The 27,513-nt window shown below is 38.2% G+C and overlaps 1 protein-coding gene across 7 annotated transcripts; it reads right to left on the minus strand.

Moving 5' to 3' along the window:
* Positions 1–68: 68 nt before the first annotated feature.
* mybpc1 (myosin binding protein C1) lies at positions 69–27,459 on the minus strand. Of its 7 annotated transcripts, XM_068306676.1 has the most exons (33): positions 27,198–27,459; positions 23,391–23,417; positions 21,658–21,729; positions 19,697–19,741; positions 18,216–18,257; positions 17,757–17,792; positions 17,230–17,340; positions 16,487–16,635; positions 16,301–16,418; positions 16,173–16,224; positions 15,466–15,519; positions 12,332–12,495; positions 12,088–12,220; positions 10,219–10,227; positions 9,851–9,975; positions 9,654–9,759; positions 8,974–9,140; positions 8,708–8,873; positions 8,525–8,631; positions 8,300–8,436; positions 7,879–8,038; positions 7,683–7,787; positions 7,410–7,598; positions 6,735–6,869; positions 6,150–6,317; positions 5,883–5,971; positions 5,612–5,807; positions 5,304–5,443; positions 5,065–5,224; positions 4,515–4,651; positions 3,737–3,923; positions 2,412–2,450; positions 69–911 (listed from the first exon to the last, which is right to left on the minus strand). In XM_068306676.1, the coding sequence occupies exons 1-32, from the start codon at positions 27,217–27,219 to the stop codon at positions 2,431–2,433; spliced, it is 3,528 nt and encodes a 1,175-aa protein (XP_068162777.1). In that variant the 5' UTR covers positions 27,220–27,459; the 3' UTR covers positions 69–911; positions 2,412–2,430. The 7 variants fall into 7 exon arrangements, with proteins under 7 accessions (XP_068162777.1, XP_068162773.1, XP_068162772.1 ...); XM_068306672.1 differs by lacking the exon at positions 2,412–2,450 and having other exon boundaries at positions 21,658–21,726; XM_068306671.1 differs by lacking the exon at positions 2,412–2,450.
* Positions 27,460–27,513: the final 54 nt, after the last annotated feature.

Raw genomic sequence — 27,513 nt, forward strand, 5'->3', positions numbered from 1 at the left:
TTTTAATTTTTAAAAAAAGGTTATCATTTGACTGTGAGGCAAAAAAGAAAAAAACAAGAAAAAAACAGTATTTTTCACATTACATGTTTATTGTAATCTGTGTGTCATAATTACAAAGGTAAATGCATGCGCAGATGATTGAACATTAATCAACCTAAAGTCTAATTTGAATCCAAAAAATAATGTTTCATGCAAAATATCCATTGCGTTTAACCTTATAGATTTTTGTCACTTATTACACATAAATAACCAAAAAAAGTTAAATGAACAAAATGTCAATATGAGCTAGCCTAAATATGAATTTATCCATTACTTCTCAATTTGCATATAGGACTTATGACACACCTGACAAACAGCAAGTCTTTGTTTACACATGCCTTTTTCCCTTCTTTCAGACCCCCAAAATAAATTATCACCTTCAACAGGCACTCTCAATGAGAATCAACATGTAAATACCTTAGGCGTGTGTCACTGCATTGTATATGTTTTCTACATGTTTTTTTTACATGCAGCATTTATTTATCAAAGCTAAAACATGGCTAACATGCATCCGAGATGACAGAATGTTTCAAACACAAGAGGGTGACAAAGATGTGAATTGGATTTTTATTTCTAAGGGAATCCGTTCAAAAACTGCACACAGCATGCCTCACCAAAGACCAGTACACCCTCTCCTACACCTTCAATTGTCTTGCCATCTTCCATCATCTCACTGAATGCCTTTAGGTGGATGACCACAGCAGGTGAGAGAAAAGGATCACCAGCGGCGACATACGTTTGCAAAGCTAGTGTCTGACAGAACTATGTCTAGTTTTACTTCTCCTGTTCCACAGTCTTCGTCTCGCTCATGTATTGGTCAATCAGGTGTAGGGGAACTCCTCGTTGCATTAGCTCGTAGAAAGTGAAGCCTCCTGATGGATAAGAAGAAAAAAATCTTTTATCAGATCATCAGAGAACACAGACCCTAGGGTGAAAAGTTGAACACAGAGAAAAGACAAGGATAGAAAGGGTAAATAAGAAACACTTATCCAAACAAAATGCAAGAAGATAGCCTATGTCACAGGAGAGAAGAAATGGTAAAATAGCGTGTTTTCACAATGCACACTCCCTGTCAATTTGCATGTGCTCAGGCTTGCAAAAGCATAGTTGATTCCACTAAAACACAATGTAGCTGTAATATTGTGGAAAAATTCCAGATTAATAAAGCATACACTGTTTAAATAATCCCCAGCATGCTAACGGTGGTGGAAGAAGTACACATATCATGTATTGAAATAAGTGCAGCAATACCACAAGTGTTTACCGCTACATTTAACAATCTTGCACTTTAAAATATACTTTATTGCACTTTTAAATAAAAGTGAATACTGTACGAGCATACTGTACAATACAAGAAAATCAAAGTAAGATCACTTTGACCTTCAGATTACTTCTTTTTTAGCTTCTTTCATCAAGCCAAAAGACTGTCTGTTTTACAGTCTCATAAAGCCATAGTAGGTGGTTACTACACTTTTAATTAGGTTTGGATAACAAAGAACAATATATGTTTAGATCATTTGTAAGTTTTAAAGGTGCTAGTCAGTGGATTTTATAACCTGAGTCTTCTGATGTTTCCCATGTTGTGGTAAGGTACATTGCTGTTGGGTTTAGCTTCATAGTTCTCATTTTATATATACATATTATACACACACACACACACACACACACACACACACAAACACACACACACACACACACACACACACACACACACACACACACACACACACACACACACATATAATATATATACATATAAATATATATACTGTATATATAAACACACACACAAGGTTAGAATATTCCCATATTCCCTCAATTAATGCCCTTGCTTTCCACCAGTGTTAGATGAGGATACATCCTGCCGTGCATACACATTTAATCATTCATTTCCAAACAAATCATGATGTTAGTCAAATTTGCTTAGGAGTTGTATGAACACCAGAGAATGGCTTTGTATACAGTATGTCATGCTAACATAGCATAAAACTCAGGCCCAGTCTCTGCAGATGTTGTTCTGGATTTATTTGCACAGGTTAGCAAAACCAGGAAGCATTTTACTTACCTTCTCTGTGGCACAAAATACATGCGAAGAAGTCTTTGAATTCATACATACCAGCAACTACGGCAGGTAATTCAAATAATCAAAATAGTTGTTAAATTCAGCCAACTAAGTGGAACGTGGGAACGATGTGTGCAAAAGTTGTCATGAAAAACACCTTGTTTCAGCAATGCAATTAATTTTAGATTGTCGTTCCCTGAAGAAAATCTACTACAGTCTCACCAAATGAGAAAAGCAGGGTTATAAGCTGGCTGGAAGATGCACAATGAATGACATAAGCTTCATATGCCAAAACCATATGAAAGCTTACCTTGTATGAGAACATACATTCACAATTCTTGAGTTTGGACTGGGGGAGAGAGAAGAGAAGAGGGGTTAACAAATTGTTAACATGGAGTTATATGTGTTCACCAGGGAATACTGTTGAGTTATTACTGAACTCTTTAATATGAGGAGTTAACTGTGTGGCACTGGACACTGGAATCTGTGGAGAGAAGTTTAAGACAATGCAAAAACAGCAATGCTATTATTATGCCTACTGAGGTGTGACTGGTAAGAAACTGTGTGTTGAGTTGATGTGTTGTAATGATGAACAAGATGACCAATGGGCTTGACTGGATAGTCGCGTGAGAACATGAAGTATAAACTGCTACATGTGATGGTGATGAAAGAATCACCTGATATTATGTGCACTTCACACAAATGATATGAAATTGATTAATATTAGGGGATTACCTTAGTGTATTTTTTAAAAAAAAAAGTATTTCAGAAGCTAGTTTCACCAACTAGTCATGAGCTCTGACTTTGCTATAAATATATGTCTGTTTATCATTTATGTCACATCCCTATAAATTAAATTTATTTGAATAATATTTATTTCAATTTGCAAAGTAAATACTCATGAATAACTCATCTGAACTGCATTTGATTTAAATGTTATTTAATAATAAGAAAAATAGGAGGATTTTAAATAAGTCTCATGAACACATTGAATATCAATACCTCAAATTATAAATGCTGTGCTGTACATACATATAATAATAATAAGTTTGCTACAGTGACTTCCTGTTTTTAATCAATGAATGAATTCTTCAAGCCACTTTAAATATTGGCAATGTATATAATAGCTATGGAATTTACCAGGTTGATTATTGGGCAACATCAGCCTTTAAATCCCAAGAACCTAGCTTCAATCAGAACTCAGAATGTCAGAAGGACTTTACAAATGACTAATTAATTAATCTACCAATGGCTGGAGCCACTAAAAAGTTACTTACATGTCTTCTTCCAATGTGGTCAGTTCTTCAGTAGACTGGAACACACAGTACAAACACTACAGGACCACTGTAGTGTTGGTTTCCCAAATCATTTCTGCTTTATTACTCATGTTACAGTTTTCATCTTTTTTATTTAAAATCCACATCTCGGTCCTTGTACAGATAAATAAGTCAATCATTTATAAGTAACTCCTCCAAAAGGGAAAAATGCATAAAAAATTTCACCACTTCTAAGAAGAGTACTACAAATACTGCAATCAAGAAATAAAAGTAGAAAGACTTTGGGAAACAAGACACGAGAAGACATGGACAGGTACCGAAGGAGGCACACACAGCAAGGCTCCTGATTCACACTGACCTTTGACCTCCAGCTTGCAGTCCACTTGAGCCTCTCCCAGGTCATTGATAGCCTTACATGTGTACATGCCACCATCGTAAGGGCTCGGCTTCCTGATCTCCAGAGTACATACTCCTTGGTTGCTAAACATGCGGTAGCGTGGATCATCAATGATGGCTATTTTATTCTTCATCCACATGACTTTGGGCTGCAATTAGAAATCAGAAATATTAGCAGGATGATGATTTCAATCAAGAACAGGGATTGCCCCAGGTGCAATCGATTTTAATGATGGAAGACATTTTCCTTAAAGAATCTTTTTAATATATTGTACCATGAATTGAATCATTTTGCTGCTGTCTTTTTAAATATGACTCTTTCTCTTAATTTAGTAACTAATTGTTCTATTATGGTGCCACTCCACCTCATCACCAACCTGTCCTTACATGTTCATCATACGGGTTTTATCCTGCTGACTAATTATGATATTATCTGCTATAATGGATAATTATGTTTAAATTATTATTGTATTTCTCCAGAATATATGAGTTGGTCAAACCTAATAGACCTCACCTAATAATGTAAATGTCTTTGTTCTTTGATGACATTTTACATTCTCAGTAGTTCAATAAGGAGTACAGTAGAATATAAAAGAAATTACAAGAATTAGATCCAAATTTTATTATGTGTATCCAACTTTTAAGACATATATCTGTATCACCTTTTATCAGTTGTTTTGTTGTTGAAGAAGAGAATCAGCTTTATAGAAAATAATTTTACCTGTAGTTCTCCCACCTACCCTTGGGTTTGCACGAACACTGCAGTTGAGAGTAGCATTGTAACCGGCAATGGCAAAAGTGTTGATCAATGGCTGTGTGAACATGGGCGCCTCCTTGAAGTCGTGGTCTTCAAATTCATGTGTTTTCACCTGCAAGCCTGTGCAAGGAAAGTAAAAAATTGGGTTGTGTGTGATACTGGTGCTTAACGGTATCATTTGGGGAATTCCCTAAGTGATGGGGGAAAGACAATGCTTTGTGGTTATCACTAGCTGAATAGAGTAATGATGCCACTGCTTAAAGGCCTGTCAGTCACAGCAACTTTGTTAGATTTAAAAGTAAGACTGTAAATGCAGGTTCATTTAGAGTGAAAAACATCACTGACAGTTCCTTTCAAAACGTAGCTGTGGAAGAAACAGTGAAAAATCACCTTTACTGAGATTTAATTTAATATTTGTTCCAGAATTTCAACTGGAGAAAATTTCTTCCACCAGGAATTTATTTGTACCATTTTTTATACACAAGAAGCCCTGCTTTCCCAGAGCTCACAAATTTTGAGTTACTAATTTTTACCTTCTTTGACGATGAGGGCACTTTTTTTGGTTTGGGTAGCCTTCTCGCTTAAGCCACACATGTTTTCTGCAAAAATCCTGAAGAAGTACTCATTTCCAACTACCAACTCTGTGATGGTGATACAGGTGCGGTGGTAATGTTCAATGCATGTGTACCATTCCTGTAAGAGCAAACAAATATGTGTAAATGTAAAGTCATAAATACAACCCAATTTGTCTTTTTGTGCAGAATCGGTCTACCATTGTCTTCTTGTCTGCTTTTTGAATGGTGTAGCCTATTATGGGTGCGTTTCCATTGTCTTTGGGTGGAGTCCAGACCAAAGCGACATTTCCACCCCAAACATCTTCAATGGTAACAGACTGAGGAGGCCCAGGAAGGTCTGACAATCAGAGAGAAGAATGTGAGCAGACTGTTCTGACTCATTCGTAGTTTTTGAGAAGTAGTTCCAGGCTCTTTTTAATCCTTGCAAATCCATTCTAAAGCCATTTTTGAAGACTTTTTTTAAAATCACCTTCACGCAAAGAAAGAGCATGGCTCATTCACTCACCCACAATTTGTATGTCAATTATGGCAGTGTCCACATGGTTGTCAACATGCACAGTCATCTCATATTTTCCAGAGTGGCTGCGCTCAGCTTTACGAATGAAGATGATACTGTCGCAGTCTGTGTTGCGGATGCTGATGTCTGAAGAGTCTACGACCTTGCCTTCTTTCAACCAGGTGACCTTGGGTCTGGGTTTGCCCTGCAAACATTGTGCAGTTGTTATTGTTAGGCTCAGAGATGCTGTGAATTTTGTTATATGGGATCACTTGTTTACCATAAATGGCACAACAAGATTAACCGCTTCTCCAACTCTACGAGTGTATGTTTGCTTCAAGTGTCGGGGTACGCGGATCTTGGGTGGTTCTGATGAGGGAAAATGAGAAACATGTAAGTGGGGGATTCAATGTTAACCTTTGTCCTGACGTTTTTCTCCAAAATGATGAAAGTCCTTAGTTTCTGTCGAAATATTATTTGCAAAGCAAAAACCCACGCAAAAGTTATTCAAGGAAAAGATAACACAAACTTTTCGGAGGTTGCTCACCAATAACTTCTTTAACAAGAACAGAGTGCTGGATGGTCCGTGGAGCACTGGCTCCGGCAGCGTTTATAGCTTTGACCCGAACTAAGATTTTAGTGCCTGGGGTCAGGCCAGTGATGGTGTGCTTGGTCTTTTCTGTCAGTTCATCGTTAGATACTATCCAATCATCAGCTGTAAGCAAAAACGAGACCAGTTGAGCAAACATGTTGTTAACTCTGTAACCTGTTTAAAGCTAGGTTTCTATTTCATGTGCCCCTCTGTTCTTACATTATATTCAGTGAGGAAACATGCACCAATAACTTGAGGGCCTACAGGCTGTGTGATGGCAACAGTTGTACTGTTGTCTGACAGATGGCTGACCATTGTGGCAGTTCAGAAAAGCTGTGAACTTCTGTTCTCAGATATTGATGAACTATACGGTATATGCTAAGTTTGAGTAAAAAAAGCTCAAAATCAGCTGTTAGCAAAAGTACCTCAAAAGTAATTGAAAGTTAGGATCAAGTGAATTCCATACATTTCTCGCAATCTGTCAACTGTAATCCCCACACAGTTTGCAGTTTCCTTTTAGAACATTTATGTTTGTCTTACTTCCTTCTATGCAGTATTCCACCGAATATCCGTCAAGTCCAGCAGCTCCAATGGTTTCAGGAGGACGCCATTTTACAGTCACTGTGGTGTCAGTGACATCATCCACAACCAGCATGGTGGGCTCACTGGTTACAGCTGAAAAAGAGATGAAAGTTTCAGAGATCAGAACAGCCACCATTCGTCGTGTTGTTTTCCATCGATAGCTATGAAAGGCAAGACATTCATGCATTTTTGACAAGTCATAAATACATGAGACAGTCACATCTCCTCTTTGGCTGGTATGTTATCAATGTGCGTGTTGGATCTCATTAGTCCCTGCTGTTGCCATCTATTCTTGTATTCTGAATCTAGTGACACCTCTGACAGATCACGTCTCCAAAATTTCTAATCCGTGGATAATTTGGCTGCCATTATAAAGATATATTTAATATCCTCTAAAGCTCCTGCATGTCCAGTGGAGGTCATAGTCAGAATGCTTGGGATGTTGGAGTCTTGGGAGGAACAGCTGTTCGGGTAGAAGCTGGGGCAGCTCACACATGCAGCAACACTTGCTATTTCATTTATTTTTTAACAAATGCTTGTTTGATCAAGTAAAGAACTTGGTACTTCATTGTTTCATAGATTATTGTTATTCTCAGAATAATGGAGTTCACTTTTCTAAATTTAGCTACTCACCAAGGGGTGTAAAGGCTTTAGATGGTTCACTAGGCTTGGAGACACCAATGGCATTGACTGCAAAGATCCGGACTTCATACGGCACTCCTTCAATCATCTTCTTGGGTTCAAATGATGTTTCTTTGATCAGGTCAAAGTTCAGTCTCATCCATCTAGAGCTCTGCTTCTTCTTTCTCTCAATGTAGTAGCCTGCACAGGATAGTCATGAAGCTTTCCACCCAACATCAGCTCATGTGTATATTCCTGTTGTAATTGGTAAGTTTCAATGTTTACCCAATATTGGTGAACCTCCATCATACTTTGGCACTTCCCATGTCATAGAGCACCAATCACCACCCACTTCTGGGACTAAAGGAGCATCTGGAGGGTCAGGGATGTCTGCAGTCGACACATAGTGATGGTAAGGGTTTTGGAGACAAATGACCAATTGAAAATGATCCTTTCATTGAAGTGTCTTGCGATAACTTACCAACAACCTTGATTTTTACACATGCTGAAGCTTCACCAGCCTCATTCTGCAGAACTATTTTGTAGTTGCCACTGTCCTCCCGCTCAGTGACATCAATCGTCAGACTGGTCTGATCACCATACGTTTCAGCCCGGACCCGATGGCCTGACTCAAGAATCACCTTGAGACACAAGGCAAAAAAAAAAACACATAAAGAGAAGACATTTAAAACCACAATTTTTCTAAAAAATGCATGACTTTTCTACTGGCAGTTATATCTTATTCCCCTGTGACATGGACCTCTACTGTTCTTTCAATTCCATTTGTTGCATCCTGGGATATGCTAATAATGAAAATCCTCAATAGAGCACCAATCATGTACTATTCCGAATATTGACTACAACAAAAGAAATCCTTAATCTGACTGAAGACTGAAACTCACCCTTTCTCCCTTCATCCACACCACCCTGGGTGCTGGTTCTCCACTAATAGGTATCTCCAAGCGAAGTTTGTTTCCTGCCACAATTGTCATAGTGTTGTCTGGGAAGTTCAAGCTGTCCAAGTGTACCTTTGGTGGGTCTGCAGAACATTTACATATTATATGTTAAAGCATTTTTTTCACTATGATGTAAAGTGATCTAATTCTCTAATCCAGTGAATGATCTACCAATGATGTGTAGTTTGGCAGAGAGGCTCTGTGAATATCCCTCAGGAACAAAAGTATAATCTCCTGCATCATGAAGGGAGCTGGCTTCAATTTCAAGACGATGAACTCTGGAGAATGAAGTTGATGTTAGCTAACATCTGTATGAAATTGATTCTGGTTGATTGATCTGCAGACACTACACACCTATTTCTGTGAATGATGTTGATGCGGTCATTGGGTTGGATCAGTTGCCCATTCCGGTACCAACGACCAGGGACGTTGCCTGGGTAAATTTCACACTGGAGCTTGATGGGTTGACCTAACATCACCGTCATATTCTGGAGATCCTGGTACACCTTCAATGGTTTCACTAATTAACAGCAGGAGTAGGGCATAAAACAGAAACATTATAAATCATTCCTGTGAAAAGCATGCAAACAAAATAAATATATGATAAAGGTGCTACATACAGTCAACCTGTATGTGAGCCTCTGATGTGCCACCAGTAGCCATAATGGAGTAAGTCCCAGTGTCCTCTCTGGATGCATCATCAATCACCAAATAGTGCTTTGTTCCCTCACACTTTACTCGGTACCTGGAGCGCACTCCTGTAGGAACCTCAACACCATTCTTCATCCTAAAGGAAGAAGAGGAGTTTCAAGTAATCCCATACATCAATGCCTCGGATAGTTCAAAACAATCTACTTATAAGGGCAGAACACAGACATACGTGTTTCATTGTTGTCAAGAAGTTCCTCTGTGTAATTTTTAATGCTTCGTCATTGTTGCCTAATAATTTCATAAACTATTTAATATGGTGCTCATTTTTGTATATGAAAAAAAAAGTTCACTCCTGAGTCATTTATTTGAGTTTTGTGAGTTGTGTTGATTTTAGAATCAGTGGTTGATTGCAAGACCAATTAGGTAAATATAAAATAATCTCTCTTTTTTTGTTGAAACCTGCATTTCTTTTACCTGTTGAGTTTCCTGAGTTTTATTAAGTTATATATTTTTTCTTTGCCTGACCCAATGGGATTATCAAGGTAACAGTGAATTAGACTTGAAATAACATTGAATAAATTAATTGTAGAATAATTCTTATCATATTTAGCAAGGTACTGTACTTAACATGCAGTTTTTAGTGCATTACCATTTCACTTGAGCACCTTCCTCTGACACTTCGCACTCCAGCTCAATCCTCTCGTTCACTGTAGTCTTTACAGGCTCAATACCTTTAACTACCTTTACTGGCAACTCTAAAAGAAAAAGATTGTATAGAAATTGAGCAAAGACTGATGAAAAAAGATCCTGACCAATCTATATTAATTGATAAATTAATTGAGATACCTTTGACAAACAGTTCTGTGGAGCACTTCTCATCTCCCGCAGCTACAGAATAAGCTGCATCATCATTCAGGGTGCAGTTGTTGATGACCATTATCCTCTGTGTGCCCTTATGCTCAAAAATGTACCTAAACAGGAAGCCCATTAGTTACATTGCTGGTCACGTACAAAACATAAAAGTCTTAACATGGCCAATAAACAGGAGTACAACGACGATGTATATTATGTGAAAGAAGAAAAAAAAATCATTAATATATTCAGCATGCATCAAGTGCACTTCACAAACCCAAGAGCCAGATTAGACAACGGGATGGGATCACGCCAAAACTTTGACATGGAGAAGTGAGAATCGAATGGATGGATGGACTTACTTCCTTTGACTTAAGGTCAGCAGCACAGCCAGAATGTAGCCGGAGCAGAGGGAGTTTACAGGACATGATTATGGTAGACAGGAAGGAACAACATGATATGACGGACAGACAAAGACAGAGAGACAACATGCCAAGAGGGGTATATGTAGTAAACAGTGTCAAAAAGCGTTTTATAGAGAAGTCTTCGGACCAGGAAGCTCTGGATAAAATGCCACAGGAGACCAAAACCAGAAAACAGCAATAACCTCCCAGAAGGCTTTAACTTGGAATGGCTTTGAACAGACGTTTTTAGGTTAGGTAATGTTTATTACAAATATAGATAATACAGAATTATTTAAGGTAACCCTCAACATTTGTCTTAACAGCAAAGACTGACAAATTATTATTAGATAAACACATTATGTATACATGCTGTATATGATAAGAAATGTCTAAATAAGTGAGAGAAGCATTTTGTTGTTTGAGCCTCAATATACTGTATATGAAATGCTTCTTGGGCTAGTTGGAGTCAGTGATGACAGCTGACATATTATTAGCTGATTTGACAATGAACACTGGCTTATTTATGAATTATCACTTATTTGAAGTGACACTTTACAATGACCATTCAATATTTTACTCTCATTCATGTTTACCTGCTAAATGATCCTCTGTTCTCACTGCAAACTGTATGTCTGTGTCTGTCTGCCTGAGGTGGGAAAAATTATAGCAAATTTTATTGCAGCTTTTCCTAAAACAAATAACTGAACAAACTTTAAAGTTGTAAACCATGAAGCCAAAACAATAAATATTGAAGTCATTACAACGGTTGATAAACTTAAAGTAAATCTGAAGAACTTCTTTTTGGTTTCACATGACACTGGTAAGTTTGTATGGTGTTATACTGTATATTATGATATATATGTAACTATTTGTGGAAAGCTACATAAATTATATATATATATATATATATATATATATATATATATATATATATATATAAAATATACACTATATATATAATATTAGCAATGATCTGTATAGCCGTTTTCAACATATATATACGTTGAATATATATATATATATATATATATATATATATATATATATATATATATATATATATATATATATATATATATATATATGTGTGTGTGTTGTTCAACACATTTATTTCTGGGGCGTTTTCTGCAAAAAATGTTTCATGTCAGTCTCCATTAAAAATATTTATCTTAATTATGGCTTCATAATCTTTATGACTTTTTATTCATTACGTTTGTCCAAAAGCCAGACTCAATTAAAGACCTGTGAAGGAGGTACCACCTTTTTCCTGTATAGAGGAGGACATATACAGTTAATAACAATTAAAGACAGCATTTGACATCATACAGCGCATTTACACTCACACGTAGCTCCAAGGCCTTATGAATTCATAGAGTCCCTATTTTGCTGGTGTGAGACTGTGTGTAAGCTAATCAGAGCCACATTACATCAAGATGTTATATTTTCACTGGCAATGGTTCACAGTAGAGAGGCCTGAAATGGATGTGCACAAAGAAGAGTGTAGTGTAAAAGTGTGAAGGTGATGAGTTACAATAAAAGATTGTATTAGAATTAGCTTTTAATATATTTCTACTGGGCTATTTATAAACATGTGGGCTGTAGAATATTTAGTAAATTAGTGATGACGGCTGACGGAATTTGTGTACAAAACATGTGAGCCATTGTACTTTTGAGTGGCAATAAAGTGAAAACACAATACCAGAAAACTGGTAAAGGAGGTAAAAAAATGAAATACAATTTTTTAAAAATAAAAAATTGTTTCATTTTTGTATCATTGACAGGGAAAAGACACAGAGGACAGACAGTGGACAACATGTTGCTACATACTTGGGAGTGGGTCTGATTTCTTGTCCATTCTTGTACCACTTCAAGTCAACTGTGGGGTCTGCCAGGTCAACCACCAAGCGGATCTTTGACCCTTTATCCACTTGATATGCAGGTTCCAATTTCTTTGCAAAAGCTTTGAAAAAATGACATCAACTCAAACCAAGATTAAGATCTCACATGACAGCTGCAGTCCAATTTTGCAACAAAACCAATAGCAAATATTCTAAACATTATACTAGTTTACCTTCACTCTTTTTCTCCTCCTTTGGTATTTTCTTCATCCTCCGCAGCAGACCTCTCAGATCTGTGATGCCATACATGAAGGCGATCTTTTCATACTCATCTGGTCGGGCATTCTTAAGGATCTCCCATACATCGATCTCCGGTGTATCATCCGGTTTTATCTCCCTAGTGGTGCCGCATACAACGAAACACCGTGAGGGTTGGAGTCATGGGCTGGCGTTTGCAACATGTGCTGAAGAACCACTCATTTACCTTTAGAATTATTTTTAATGCATTGGTAGGACAATAGGTTTGATATTAAACCTGATATAATTTTCTTCGTTTATCAGTTTTTACTCTCTCACCATGCATTTACATTTTCACATTGTCACTAGAGCGTTCTTCAGGACATGTCACTCAAAGGGATGGGCATGAGGAGCTGTCTACATATGTGCTGGAATCAAATATTACCTTAAAGAGAGCAAAAGCACTATTAATACAAACAAATAGGCCATTTCTTTCTCAGACATTGGGAGAGTTAAGTTCATCTCTACATTATTGTTCATGTGTCAATCCAGAAGTATGTCATCAAGATAGGGGGAAGATTTATTTTAAAAAATGCATTAGTGTATGTAAATTACTTCACATTTCTTTTGACAACTTTAAAAAAGAATAGTTATTTTTTGATGAGGAGAAAGTGCCAGGAAACCTTTAAGGCAATTATTCCCAACATTTATTTAGTTGGATTTGAGACATTAATACAAAAAGAAAGAGAATATTTAAAGAGTTTGAAAATTATTGCATTTATGTAACATTTGTATTTCCTGTTTTCCATGTGGATGATCATCATTGGCACGAAGCCACTGCTCCGGACTTTTGTGCAGAAGTCACAAAGGCTTGTGGAACAAAAAATTACATTTATACTGGTAATTAAATTGGTAAAAATGTCCTCCAATTTCAACTTTTAATTATTGCGTCTTCTAATGATCTTGAATCAATGACTTGACTTGATATTCAATTAAGCTTGTCTTTATGCCTTTCAAGTGATCTTTAAGGCGTCTACCAAACGCAAAAGTAAAATGTAGAACGGACATTCACTGAAGGAGAAAATTTGTTTTGGGTTGTTTCAGTTTGGTTTCTGTTGATCTATTGTTTTCTAATTAAAACACAAGAGTGGACAAAGATCAATAAAATTTCTGTAAATTTGTGAGAAACATGTTCTTCAGCAGACCACACAGCTGAATGCTCTCTGTGTGTTGCCATGTTGAAATGCAGCATGCAGGGATTTTTAAGAGACCTGTATCAAAGAGTGTTAATGGGGTATTCCATATTCTTCTGATTAACTGGCCCATCCCTTTGTTGGTTGCTGTTGCTGTTGCTTTGAGTGATCACTTCAGAGATGCTATGAGATTGTTAGATTTGTGAGATTCACATTAATAAACACAGTGCCCTGGACATAAGTGTACCATTAGTTAGGACAAAGAACATTCCGTCAGCCATTCATAGACATTTAACAAATGTCCAACAGGTTGGAGGTGAATAGCGCAAAATATTATGACATTCAACCTTTGTTTTTCTCATTTATTTTCAGGCAATTAAAAAGAGAGTTGAAATAAACATGTTGTCATTTGCCTTATATTTCTGAACTTACATAAAATAACAATGTAGCGATAACACTATTTTACAGCATCATTGCTCCACGGCTCACCAGCATGACATCAATGATTCAAAATGCTGCACAAAGCTGCATAAAGATGACTTCAGAGCTCTAGTGAAGAGCTGTCACCTGATTATGTTGCCAGGCCCATTTCCATCATTAATGATTGCTGACAGAGCGGTCAGGAATGGTGCCTTCAAATGAAGTGTTACCGAACTACAATAGGCCAACACTCTTGCTTGTCCAATTCCTAGAGCTAAGTCTCATGCTGGGGACTCTACAGGATTATAGTACTTACCTGCAGTAAGGTCTAATCGTTATAAAACTTATGGGGTTTTCTCTACTAACCTTTGATTTCTGAATATGTAGGGGAGAAGAAGAGACAAGCCCACAATAAATATGTAATCTATCCGGTAAACAGCGTCACTGCTGTTGGTATGGTATAGCATTTTAATCACACCGAAATGTTATACCATCTAATCTGAAATACGTACTACAGTGTTGATTTTGAGCTACCAGTAGCAGTGTGAGGTGACATGAGGTGTAGACAATACTTAAGGATATTCAGGTACTAAACCTCAGTGCTCAAATGTTGACCTTTGCATCATAATCTGTACTCCTCAGATTCATAGCCAACCACACAGACATTAAACAGACGATTAAATCTATTATTACTTGCATTTTCTTATGACAGATCTTTTGTTATGCATTTTCCCTTTAATTGAAAGGAAATGCAGGTGTATGGGGGTAGGGTTTGGGGGGGTTTGGGGAAGACTTGGGGCTACATGCAGAATCAAGTCTGGGTGGGCCACTATGGGGATATATCCTGGTAAACAGGGCACCCGCTCTACTGACTGAGCTGAACACACCCAATCACCTGATTTTCCAGGAATGTCACAACATACAAGGTGCATTGACAGTAACACATCAAAATACTCTTAAAATTGAAAGGAAGAATCACTCCTTGTAAGTCCAATGCTTGCCACAGATTTTCCAGTCATAGTCGCTAACATGCCCACAGTTATAATGTGAACACAAATGCCCAAATTCCTCATTTTGCATACTTTTTTCTACGCAAATTTACAAGTAGCATCATTATAAATCATGTTCACATCTTATAACAGTGGTTGTTAACATGCATCATTCCTCCAGTTGAGGGCTAAAATAAAGGCTTAATGTAGCAGTGACAAGATCCATGCCTTAATAATGTTACAATATCAAAATTTCCTTTTTATTGGAGTAAAGGGGGATATTGGGGAGCCAATCTTCATAATCTGAGTGGGAGTCATCAATGTTAGATTTTGAAACCCCCAGGTACAGCACAATGTGAGCCTAAGCTGCTTGTCTGTTTGTGTGTACTCGCCACTCATACTGTAGCTTAATGTATAGAAAATTTACAAAAAAAGAATGAAAGACACATACAAGAAGCACATCCAAAAAGAGGTTTAGAAATATTGCAAAGTAAAAAAAATCACTTAGATTTAGGATGTGATTCTCACCTATGTTTAAGGAGACCACTAAAGTCAAGCTCCCCTGCATCTTCTTGTCCTTCACTGCAGTTGTTAACAAGGAGAGATTAATAAAGACTTAATCAGACTTGAAACAAGTACAGGTGCTAGAAAAACAATGCAAAACAGTAACACGAAGCATTGTCTCTGGTGTCAATCGCTAACAAACGATTGGTGCTTACACAAAAAACATTGTTTTTGTCTTTTCTGGACAAAAGCTTGAAACAAGGTGTTTTGTGTGTGAAACTTCCAGGACAGTCCCAGGGAACATTGTCACAATGTTGAGGCAATGTTGAGACAACATTACTGATCAGCAGCATTGTGAAACTGAGATGCTTTGCGTTACTTAAGGCACATTGTTTGGAGGGATCTTAAAAATGCAAGAGTTGGTCTTTAATTAGAAATTGAACTACTGCAATCGATTTACAATTAATTTGCAATTAAAGACATTATTGCAAACATATCATGACACATATATCATACTTGCTGAGATTACATGAAATGTTCACTGCACATTTTCTTTAACTTGCTTATGGTCTATTTTTAAATAGAATAGTTTGTAAAAAATTTTTTTTAAATAAATTGTTTGTTCAGTTGGAGCAAACAAAAGTAAAAATACTGAACTGAACTGAATTTACAAAAGCCAGAATGAATGATTACCAGTATGTCTTGCAGTTGCATTGTGGTTTTTACATTACCTCCTTTTGAAAGCTGATCGAATATCAATGCTCTGTGATCCCTGTCCACTTTCTGTAAGACAGCAAAAACACATTTGTTAATCTGCATTTTGTGGCTGCTAGTTTAATACACTCATGATGGAACAAACCTTGAACTTCCAAGTCAAAGGAACAACTGTCAAACTTGTCCTTGTAATTGACTTCACATCTGTAGTTTCCTGCATAGTTTTCTTTGGCCTTGATGATGTGCATTTCAAATGTGTGGACCTGAGATGACATCAGAATTAGTATAACATCTCTTTTAGTTCATGCATCGGGCTACAGTAGGTGTGCACCTTGCTGAGTCGGTCAAAGGTCTCCTTCAGCTGCAAATGCTTTCCTGTCTTGCTGGCAAGATCCATCCATTTTCCTTTAAACCACTTTACAGTAGGTTTGCGGAGAAGATCTTTGCCTTCAACCTTGGCAATAAAGGTAACGTCTCCACCTTCAGACATGTATACACACACACACACACACACACACACACACACACACACACACACACACACACACACACACACACACACACACACACACACACACACATATCATGACAATAATTTAGGTTAAGAAGTATGTCAACATTTTAGGCAATGCAATTTTCAAGAAGACTGCTGCTATCTTCAAATCTGTTATTTATGATAACTAATAAAAGTGTATACTGTAGACTGAAAGCAGTAGGATGCAGCTACCTTATTCATGTCTTGAGGTGACAAAACACTTATATTGCACCCTTTAAGGTCACTAGCGAGCCTGTTATGCTAGACTAAGCTAACGAACTCTGTCCAATGACATACAGTATTTACCATACAAACTTGAGACTGACATCTAATCTCTAAGTCTGCCGGAAAACCAAGAGGAATTGTGACTTTCCCAGTTTGGGATCAATAAAGTCTGTCTGTCTGTCTTTCTGTCTGTCTATCTAAGATGGAAATTTTTCATAACGCCTATTTATCAGACAAAAAGTTAAATTTGCTTGTAATGAAAAATAATCTCAATACTGGGCTTATAGACCCAACTTTGTCACATTTTTACTCACCCACAGAAACAGTGGCACTTTGGGGTTTCTCTATCAGCAGGGTTGACAGTGGTGGGGTGTCAATGGGCTTTTCCAGTTCCTCTGGGGGTTGACCCTCTCCAAGAGACCACACTGGTTAGTTAGGAGAAACACATACATGACAAGGTGCTCTCTATTGCCACTGTCCAAGGGAAAACATAGCCGTACTGTTCTGGAGTTCATACACCCACCTTTGACCGTTGGTCTGAAAATCCTTGCCTTACCAGAAGAGAGTTTTGCAGACAGACATATTTCTCTCACTTTCAGTCACCACAATTCAGACAGCGGCAAAATGAAGCTTTTTGCAACATGGAAAGCATGACACGACAATGCAAACCACAAAAGGGGCTCTACCTCACACAAGAAGTCACACTCTAACATTTTAAGAGACAGCAAAATCCATTGTGATTGTACAGTCGTCAGTCTCATGAAGTTCCAGTTTCCTTTGCAATGTGAGGTCTAAGTGTGGATTCATGAACAACATCCTGTTTCTACTACCACTTCATTACCTGAGTCTTTTCTCCCCATGGCTGGGACACTATCATCTAAACAAAGACAGAGAGAAATTTACAGCATATTGTAAGAAATAGTACTGTAAAGTCCACTGAAGCAAACAAACACACTTAACAAATGACACTGATCCAAGGAATTCTGATTTAAAGTTCTTCATTGTCAGTTTTTAAGCAGAATTCCAAATGTATTCACATAAATAGCTATTTATGTGTACAGTAAACAAAACACAGGATTACGTGACAACAGAAAGACTGATCAACATGAAGACAAATCATTTTTAATAACGGTGGTATGATAATTTGATTAGCAAAATTTTCACTATCTCCAATTGAAAGTGTCATGGAATAAATATGTTTCCTGCAACTTGTTTCTTACAGTCAGACAATTTGACTCTAGAGTGGGCTACTGGTTTCGTTTGGTACTAAAATTGAGGTAGGATTTAACAGGGATCTTACTAGGCAGCTCAATTGACAGTTTCTTGGGTGAATTGGCATCCTCTGTGAAAAAAAAATTGAAAATCATTGAAAATAATCATGATAATTGATTATAAATTAGCTTCTTCAGATGTTTTGATGAGTACTGCAACTACATTATTGTGTGTTTTGACTAGCTGCTGGATGTTTTCCATGGAAAAGCATAGGGGAAATACAGTAACAGCACTCACTTTCTTTTTAGTTTAACCCAATGTAAACGTGCCATTTGAACCACATACTGCATCCTTCATCCTTAAAGCCTTTTCCATTGTAAAACCCAAATAAAATAGTATTTGAAATCAATTACATTAATTTTACTGTCAGATGTTTACAGCATGATTGTGAGTAGAAGGGCAGTGTTGCACCAAATCTTTGGTTAAAAAAAATTCTTGAGAATCTTTTTTTTATACAAGAAAAGGCCTTCAATTATTGTTATTTCATTCTTCACTTAGCTTTTTTTAATGGGAAGCATCCAGTATTGTTTTAGGAAGTCTGACCTGACATAGCCAAGCTAATGAGATTACTTTGACATTTTAGTAGATTAATTTACTTGCTGTCTTATATACATTTGAATGAGAAATTCATTGTGGCTGTATAGTATTTTAGCGTACCTTAGCATGAAAATTAAATGGATAAAAAAGTTAACTTTTCTCCATGCAAACTGTCTTTCCTAAAACTCCTATCCATTTCACTGTCGAATAAGTATTTAGTTATAGTCAATATATATTGGTTGCCCCTGGTTGTTGGCAGAAGGGTTCATGAAACCCCTCCCGCTCCATTTTGTTTATGGAACATAGGTCATGTAGACTGACTACAGTACAGTACTCATCACCCAAAGGCTAGTTTTCCCTTTGCTTCTGTGTTCTGCCTTTGAGGTATGCTAAAGAAGTAGTATATATCACAGAGGCAACAAAATTTGGATACAACATGGAAATATATATTGATACTAAGACAGCAAGTATGTTAAAATGGCTATAGTCACATCCATGCCTTAATCTAAGATGGGTAAATATAGGTTTTTGTATGAATTTGGCATGTAAAAATCACACAACTATTACATGTATGCCAGCGCACAGACATACATGACAACACTGACAGGTTTTAAAAATAAAATATTTAGAGATGAATATATATATACCGCCTCCACTGTGGAGAAGATGTGTGCAAATGCCTTTTCTTTATTAAAGCAAGAAGCTACGATGTACATCAACACAAAAAGGTTCCATCAAGAAATAAAAGTAAAAAAGAAATAAAACTAAAAAAATAAATACATAAAAATCCATTTGGTTGTTCTCAGATTCTTACACATAATAAACCAATAATATAACTGACCAACTACCTGCCAAACATATAAAGGTAACTTAAGAGCACAACATTGCTTTTTCACAAAAGACTCCATCTTTAAAGTGCAGGTAGAAATGTTTTAAATAAATAACGAGGCTTAACATTTTTTTGGTACCAACCTGCTTGAGGTGTTGGAGATGGAGCAGTGGGTGCAGGATCGTCATCTGCAATAAAGTTGTCATTGACAAATAGACCCACCTATCAAAAAGCTCCCAGTCCATCACTTGCAGGCCAACAAGACACAAGACTGACAGGCCAACATGATCATTGATTACATGCTACATAGGACTATAAAGCAGTAAGCAGTGTCTCAGTGCTCAAACTGCTGGACCGTGAAGGCTTTGTGCTCTTTGCCACAAGCTTCTCAAGCTGCTGAAACAAAGGTGCCACAGCGTGCACACACAATCAAGTGTATCCAACAAGAAAACCACTTTTAAGCAGCAGTTTCTCATATTTGCAAAAAATGCTCATGACCAAGCCAAAAGATTGCCTGAAATTCTGTGTAACTTAAGAGAATCTCAGCCATACATTCTCTCAGTTTGTGCACAATGAAGATCAATTCAGTTCAAGTGAAGATATTACATGAACAATACTGGTTTAACCAGCTGCCCATCTTGATGATCTGCTCTTTCTGTATTGTGAAGCAAAGAATTGAGTTTCATGACTCATCTTGTAAACAAAATACATCAGTTTGCAAGATTTAATCAGTAATTCATCTATTAGTCTTTGTTAATTAGTTTGTATTAGTTATTGTTTCTTAGAGCATCTAAAAACGTATTACTTTTGTCTATTTCCTTGCAATCTGCATGCAATTAATCTCACATTAGGAATTACAGCAATGTTTGAAAAGCAAATTATTAATGTCTCCAATTGAAATCCGTAGCATTCAAAGTAAGTTGATCTATTCACTTCAAATTAAAGATTTTAGAGGATGTCAGATAAATAAAAGCAGTTCTGTCATGATGCTGAGCTGCTGTTGTATGAACTGAAATGATTAAAACTTGATTCAGTAGCATTTTAAGAGGAAGAGCTAGAGGATTGGGCATGCACCTTGAGAGAGAAATGGGACTGATTGATATTTAAGAGGCATACTTACCAGGTGGGGGAGGAGAGCAAGGGCCCTCTTCCTTTATAGTTGGACTATCAAGCACTGCCTGCTCTTTTACCACACCCCCACCATTTGGTGGTTGGTTTGAGCCATTCTCAGTGGGACTAGGCTCCTGAGCCACCACCTGTAATGACTCAGACTCTGTGGACTCTGGTTTCTTCCCATCAGTCTCTACTGGCTCTTTCCCCTCTGCTACCGTTTCTGTGTAGCAAAAAAGCGCTAAGCTGAAGCAGCAAGCTTTGAGCACAACCATTGAATGGGTTGCAAGAAAATGCTTGCTAAAACAAGGTGGGTATAAATAGTTGATGACCAGATAGTTATGATCCTAATTGTTAACATGCTGTGCTAACAAGATCATGTTTAGCAGGCATCCGTAAAATAGTCTTTTAGATTTTACAACACGTGGACTGAAGTGCCGGAAGGAATGACTGACAGAGAAATTGCGCTTCATAGACCCAAGAAACAACCAAAATCTATCATTCAAAATTGCTATCTGGTCATTGCATATCTATACTGTAAAGTGATGGAGATAGCATGGATTGACTGACAACACCGTTGTGTAAATGGCTGCATAGATCATGCTATTCAAATTAGATAGCTGACATTTGATGAAAACCAATGAAGTCAGTACAACCAGGCTTTCCCAAAACCTTTACACCTCCTGTATGATGACGCAGTGTGTCATACAGTTCACATCATAAGTTATCGACAGCACCAAGCAGTAAAGCAAATGCAGGGCGGAGTAGTGCGTGAAGACTGCTGATACGTGCACACCAAGTGGAGTCATGGCTTCACATCTAACCTGGATAAAGTGTGTTGAGGAATCATACCAAGACAATCAAAAGTACATTTTTAGACCTCTCAGAGTGAATCAAGACAAGAAAAGGATTGTGACGACACACACCAAACAAACACGTGATGTGAGGAACAAAACATTCTTGGGCAGGTGAAGGGGGTGTCAGGATTACCCACCTTGGGGGGGAGATACCTCCAGGGAAATCTCAGGTAAGGGTGGCGGACCATTACTGACTGGGGCAACACCTTCTGAGCATGTGACAAATATAATGATGGATGGAACAGCTGCTTTTTCTAAGCACAAAGCTTCAGCATCTGCAATGCCTCTCTCAATCTCACACCCTCACGTATACACCAAAGCAGTTACACACAGACATGTACTAACTCACATATTGACACCCACTCGTCTGCCCTTCAGTTTATAACCACAAATCTTTTTCTGATGACTTTATACACAGACAAACACATGAAAGACCATTCATCATTTTATAAATGTATAAAATGTTCTGTTAATGTGTCAAAATTAGGATTATGTAAAATGCAGTTCACATCTGTAATGCAAATGATTGAACATGCCAATACACTAGAAGTGCATTTAATGAATTAGATTCACTGCTATAACATTATGAGATCAGGATTGCTCGTAGTAATAGTAAGAGAAATTGCACCTAAATTGGCTTATGCATGGAGCATGACTGCCCCCCATGATGCGCTGGCAATGTGTTTGAGGTGTACCCCACCTCTCGCCCCTAGCCAGGTCAGAGAGGCTCAAACAGACCCGAGAACTGCAAGGCGGATGAGCAGCTGTAGACAAGACGACCATAATCGTCTTGTCTACGAGAACATGGATGGATCTGACTTTTGACTTGCAGCTTCCCATTAAACTTGTATGTTAATGTACTGTTTATGCTATGGCTACTTTCACTCCTGCCTTACTGACCTGGTTTTCACCAATCATCTCCCCAACTGCAGACTATTCCTTCACTAATCTCGTGCATTCATACCCATATCATTTATTCCTTGCTAGATAAACTAGCTTGTTCTGTCTAAAAACCTCATATACTCTACATAGTAAAATGTAAATCTATACAAAAGAGAGTAGCATCTAGGTTTTAAGATATAGTTAAGATTCCTTTGATTTTTTTTTTCAATGTGGCTTTGTGTAAGTTTATGTTTAAAGTTTGACTGTAAGGATAAAACACCTGCTGAGCTGGTGAGTGAAAGCAAAGAGGCTAACTGGCTACGTCTTTCAGATACTACCGAGATCTGAATTGAATTCTTGAGTGACTGAAGAAAATATTTGTCTGAAGAATTCCCTTTCCATAGGAACATTTTTAGTTGGACATCAAAAGCTGATCTCTGCCATCAGCCATTTTAGAGCCTCAAGATGCTGCAGCTCCAAGGTCAAACCTCAACAATGGCAAAAAGCCAATGGTAAGCCAACATCACGGCAACATGGGGCGGTCACAGGCGTCAGCTGAATCAACACAGAGGGATCAGCTGGCCAGAGAGAGGAATGTCAGAGATGCTGACAACTTGATCGCTGCCACAGATCACTCTGGAGCACAGCAGCACAGCCATACTGCTGACTATTGGTTCCATATTTTCACTCCTTTGCGGCAGTGTTTGCACATTCACGCCACCTTCAAGGCTATCATCATGTTTCACGTGTGGACAAGCACACTTTTGCCCTGTATCTGTCCACCTTGGTGATAACAAGAGTTAGTGTTTGATGTGTACACATAGGCAAAGATAGTCTCAGTGGAAAAAGTTTTTTGTTTTTTTCCCCCTATATTTGTTCTGTGTGATCACGTACAACTACTTTGTTGTCTGATTTGTGCATCATTTTCTCAGGTGTATTTTCTCGACTCTGAGTTGATGAGATCAGATATCTGTCACTGTTTACTCACCTTCTGGTTGACCATTTGGAGTCTCATCTAAAGAAACACACACAAAACACATGACTGTCAGACATAACAATGACATCTTGGTGTATGTCTTTTGAGCAATCAGCATAACATAACCGAAAAAAAACCCTTTTTGTTCATATGCATCCATCACTAAGCCACATCTTCTCTGACTTGGATGACTGGCTCCAAATGTTAAGTCACTATGAAGGCTCAGCTGATTATGATGAAGTCCCTCATGACACACCATTTGTTTGCCCTTTGCCTCGTTTAGACTTATGAAACTAATGGTGGTGGTGAGGGAGGACATAGATACAACATTCAAAACCAATAACAGGACCCAGTTGAGGGCCTCAATGCTTCAAAGCAGCCATACAACCTTTGACATGCAATGACAGTTGGAAAATGAACCTTGTTGGTTGTTAGTGGGTTAGTGGAGCACAGAGCGATTAGGGATTGTCTTGTACTTGTGGGAGCTTCTGACCTTTCTATGGAACATATGGAGTGGCATGTTCTTTTATTGTTCTCACTCAAAGTGGTCTATATTTTCTCAAATGGACATGAGGAAGGGGTTCGTGGTTCAGAGTGAAGCCTGGACACCTCCTCAACAATAACACACTTAGTCCCCAATGGCAAAGGCAATATGGTCAACTTAAGAACACTAAATTGTCATCATCAGATGTTTGCTAGCAGTGCTGAATGATTAAATGTTTGGTATTACGATGGTGAAATCCAATGCTTTTGCAACAAATTTGAGAGAAGTGGAAATGCTGATAACCTGAGGATCTTTTTGGTGCTCTTTTCAGATTGAAGTATCTGTTCTTAACTATCAATCCACAATCAATGCAATCAAATGAATACATGTGGGTCACATATGGCCTTGACAAAATGCTCAGAAAATGATACATTTAATTGAAATCAAGTTGCCTTTTACCTTGATGCTTTATGTGCACCATTTACTAACGTTAGACATCATTTTCCATTTAGTTTAATGGAGTCTGTATAATAAATGGTTTAAATTGTTTGGAAGCGAAATAGATATTATTGCATATCTCAAAATACACAGCGAATCAGTTTGTATTGTTAGTAACCTTGACATTAAGAATACATACATATACATACATACAAAACATGTTTTATTATAAGGTCAATACCAGTCCGATGTGTCGTTGAACCCTTTTTGCATCACACAGCCAATAACTGAAGCTCTTTAGCATTATTAGCATAAAAAACCTTGCTATCTCCACAAAGACTGTTTCTTTCCAAAAACTATTTCAAGTCAATCTAAGAATACTATCACCATGATTCCATTTACTGCATTGACTAAGCACCATATTTGACAAGCTTTATTAGCCTCTCCAATTTGTAATGATTCCCTCAGAACAAAATTAGCTACTCCTCCATCTCACTTCAAAACAATGTGTGACTGGCCACCCAACCACAATCCTACTGGGTCACATCATGCACCCTAGAGTTGCGGCTCTGTCTCATCAACATTGAGATAATGAGACCGGGGAAAGGTTTTGTTTTACCTCGGAGGACTCCCATTGCAGCTGACAACGCTGCAGGTATTTTCAGCTGTTGCGCCTGCTGGCGTGCAGACAGAAAGGCTCACAGAGGCTCCGACCTGAGCCAAACTGCTGGCAGTTTTAATTTTTCCCAATATAGACCATTATTGCTGTAGTAAAGACGGGCCTGTATCAAAGATGCCATTTGTCATTTAACTCTGATTCTTGATTTCTGGTATTTCAACAAGTGCTTTAATGGAACTTTTATCATGCTTTGAGTGTCTGATGAGAGATGAGAGCTATACTCGAGTTGCAATTAGCTGCTGACAAGCCACCCCTTGTATCTTGCCCGGCAACTGATTTATGGGATGGTCTGAAACACAAAGCAACCATGTCAGGCAGCAGACCCCAAGAGAGAGTGACAGACCCTGATGACAGTAAATATCAAGAGGTGAAGACATGGGGTTGTCCACAACTAAAACCCCCAAACTATGAAGCAGTAAGGACAGCACTGTAATATCTTGGGCACAGGGTCACATGGTGAAGTGCCCAGATAAAGAGAGGAGGCAGAGTTGAACAGCACATAGAGAGATGGCAGGAAACAGTCGATGGGTATTAAAAGTACACTCATTCTGAACTATTCCAGGGACAAGAATCCCTGTCCCGGGAGATCGATGGGTGACTCCATCAGCCCGTCATCTCTGGTCCAGACTTTTTAAAGGCTTGAGAGTGAGGTGTCTAAAACAACAGCACTGGCCTCCTCCTCTTCAGCTGTTCAGACTCATTTGAGGAACAATACTTTTCTACCCTCATTTATCTGCTGCCATCGGCCATGCAGCTATTTGTGGGTAGTGTTGGTAGCAGACTGGAATTTGTTGCCTCTATTTACCCTCAGCTTTGTCTCTGAGGGGATCAGGGATGTTTATGGCAGTGGATGAACACCAAGGGGGCAACTGTACACAATTGACAGTGCCAAGATAGAGGCCAACCTTTGCTTTATATCATCTCAGGACCTGTTTCCTCTGCTTGTTCCAAGCACCCCCACCCCATTTCCTGTGACCACGAATGACCTGACAGGAGAAAGTGATTGCATTTCAATGTCAGGAATGACATTTTGGTGCTTGCAACTGACTAATGAATTTTATGAGGTTTCATGTCCTCACACGCATTAATGCCAGTAAGCCAGCTCCCATGAATGGACTTTTAAAACTGCAATGTTCTCCGTCATATCAGCTCTGGAGCATCAATTGTATTTTTATTATCCAAATAAACAAATACTACTCAAATGAGTGGTATCATATCATCAGATCCGCAATCAGGATAACAGAAAATCCTAAATTTAATGAAAATGAGGGTCCTTCCTCCAAGACAGACAGAAATGGATGTTTTATACTGTAGTCAAAATTCAATTAGTATCTGTGTGCAAAGCAATAGGTAACATGCTACAGAAATATCAGTTGTTTCCTTGGGCTTACACGTTTATTAAAAGCCTGTATCAGTCTAATCAGGAAGGTTTCCAAAATTCAGACAAAATTTTCTCTTTCCTCTACATGGACATGTCTGGGTCAATGGCAGATCCCCAAAGAGCCAAGCTAATGGGGAAGGTGGTAGTAATATCATATCCTAATGACAGACAAGGGTGGATTAAGCAGGGAATGTTGATGGGCATGGGGGTACAGATGAGTGACGTTATGGTGCGGAGGAGAGATCCAGCCTGATGGAAGACGGGTGAGTTAAGCTACTGGGGGTCTATATATCCAAATTGTCCATTCTCATTCATTTTCCATCAAACAACAGGAGGTCAAATGGATTCCAATGCCTATTTCTGCCTATGCAGCCCACAGTGGAAAGTTGGTCGCAAGTAATAGATGGAACATTCATGTAACTCTCATTTGTTGGTTTTCATTGAGCCTCCCTCCAGCTGGATCTTACAGAACGATGCAGTAAGCCTATGCCGAACCCTGGCGACTGTAGCATCTGTTCATAGATCAAAGGTCTTGTATTGACCTCCAGAATGGTAGAAACATGCATCAGTAATACAATACCAATGTCAAAGTCACTTTGAGGATTCCCATGAACAAGCTGGCAGACAAATCATTTAGCGATGGAGCTCCCTGCAGAAATCAACTGATTCTACCCCCCTCAAGCAAAGACAGAATTGTTCAGATGAAGTTAATCAAAGCAGTCATCAGAAAAATGCATATCTAAAATGTTAAAAAATTTTATTTTATTTTTTTTACTTTGTTTGATGTTACTGCCTGTGGAAGCACTCTTATCTCATTCTCACAGTTAGCACTCCTACCTTTCTTTGTGGGCTCCGGCATCTTGAGCCTTGTCCCAAGAAAAAAACTTCAAGAGTGAAATGATGCAGATAGAAAGGTAGGTGCCTTCAAGGTAATGTGACTGGAGGATAACAGTTATGACAGGGTGGCTCTCTGGTCCAGGAGGGAGAGAGATGATGATAGGATAACACAGGAACAAAAGCCTCTGGGACCCCTTGGACCAGAGTGATGGAGATGAGGAGGGCAGAAGGACACAGTTTGGATATCTCAGTGGGGGGAAGAGAGATGGACCAGGGATTTATCCAGGAGGGACAGGCTTTCAGGCCTTATATAGAG

Source organism: Antennarius striatus, chromosome 22 (genome assembly GCF_040054535.1).
Source record: "Antennarius striatus isolate MH-2024 chromosome 22, ASM4005453v1, whole genome shotgun sequence".
Lineage (NCBI taxonomy): Eukaryota > Metazoa > Chordata > Actinopteri > Lophiiformes > Antennariidae > Antennarius > Antennarius striatus.

Excerpts from the sequence above, each read along its gene's own strand:
- mybpc1 (XM_068306671.1), bottom strand. The coding sequence starts at position 27,219 with ATGCCGGAGCCCACAAAGAAAG. Across the intron at positions 16,419-16,486 it reads CCTTTGACCGACTCAGCAAG|GTCCACACATTTGAAATGCA; the intron begins GTGCACACCTAC and ends ATGTCATCTCAG. Across the intron at positions 4,652-5,064 it reads TGCCCTCATCGTCAAAGAAG|GCTTGCAGGTGAAAACACAT; the intron begins GTAAAAATTAGT and ends TTCCTTGCACAG.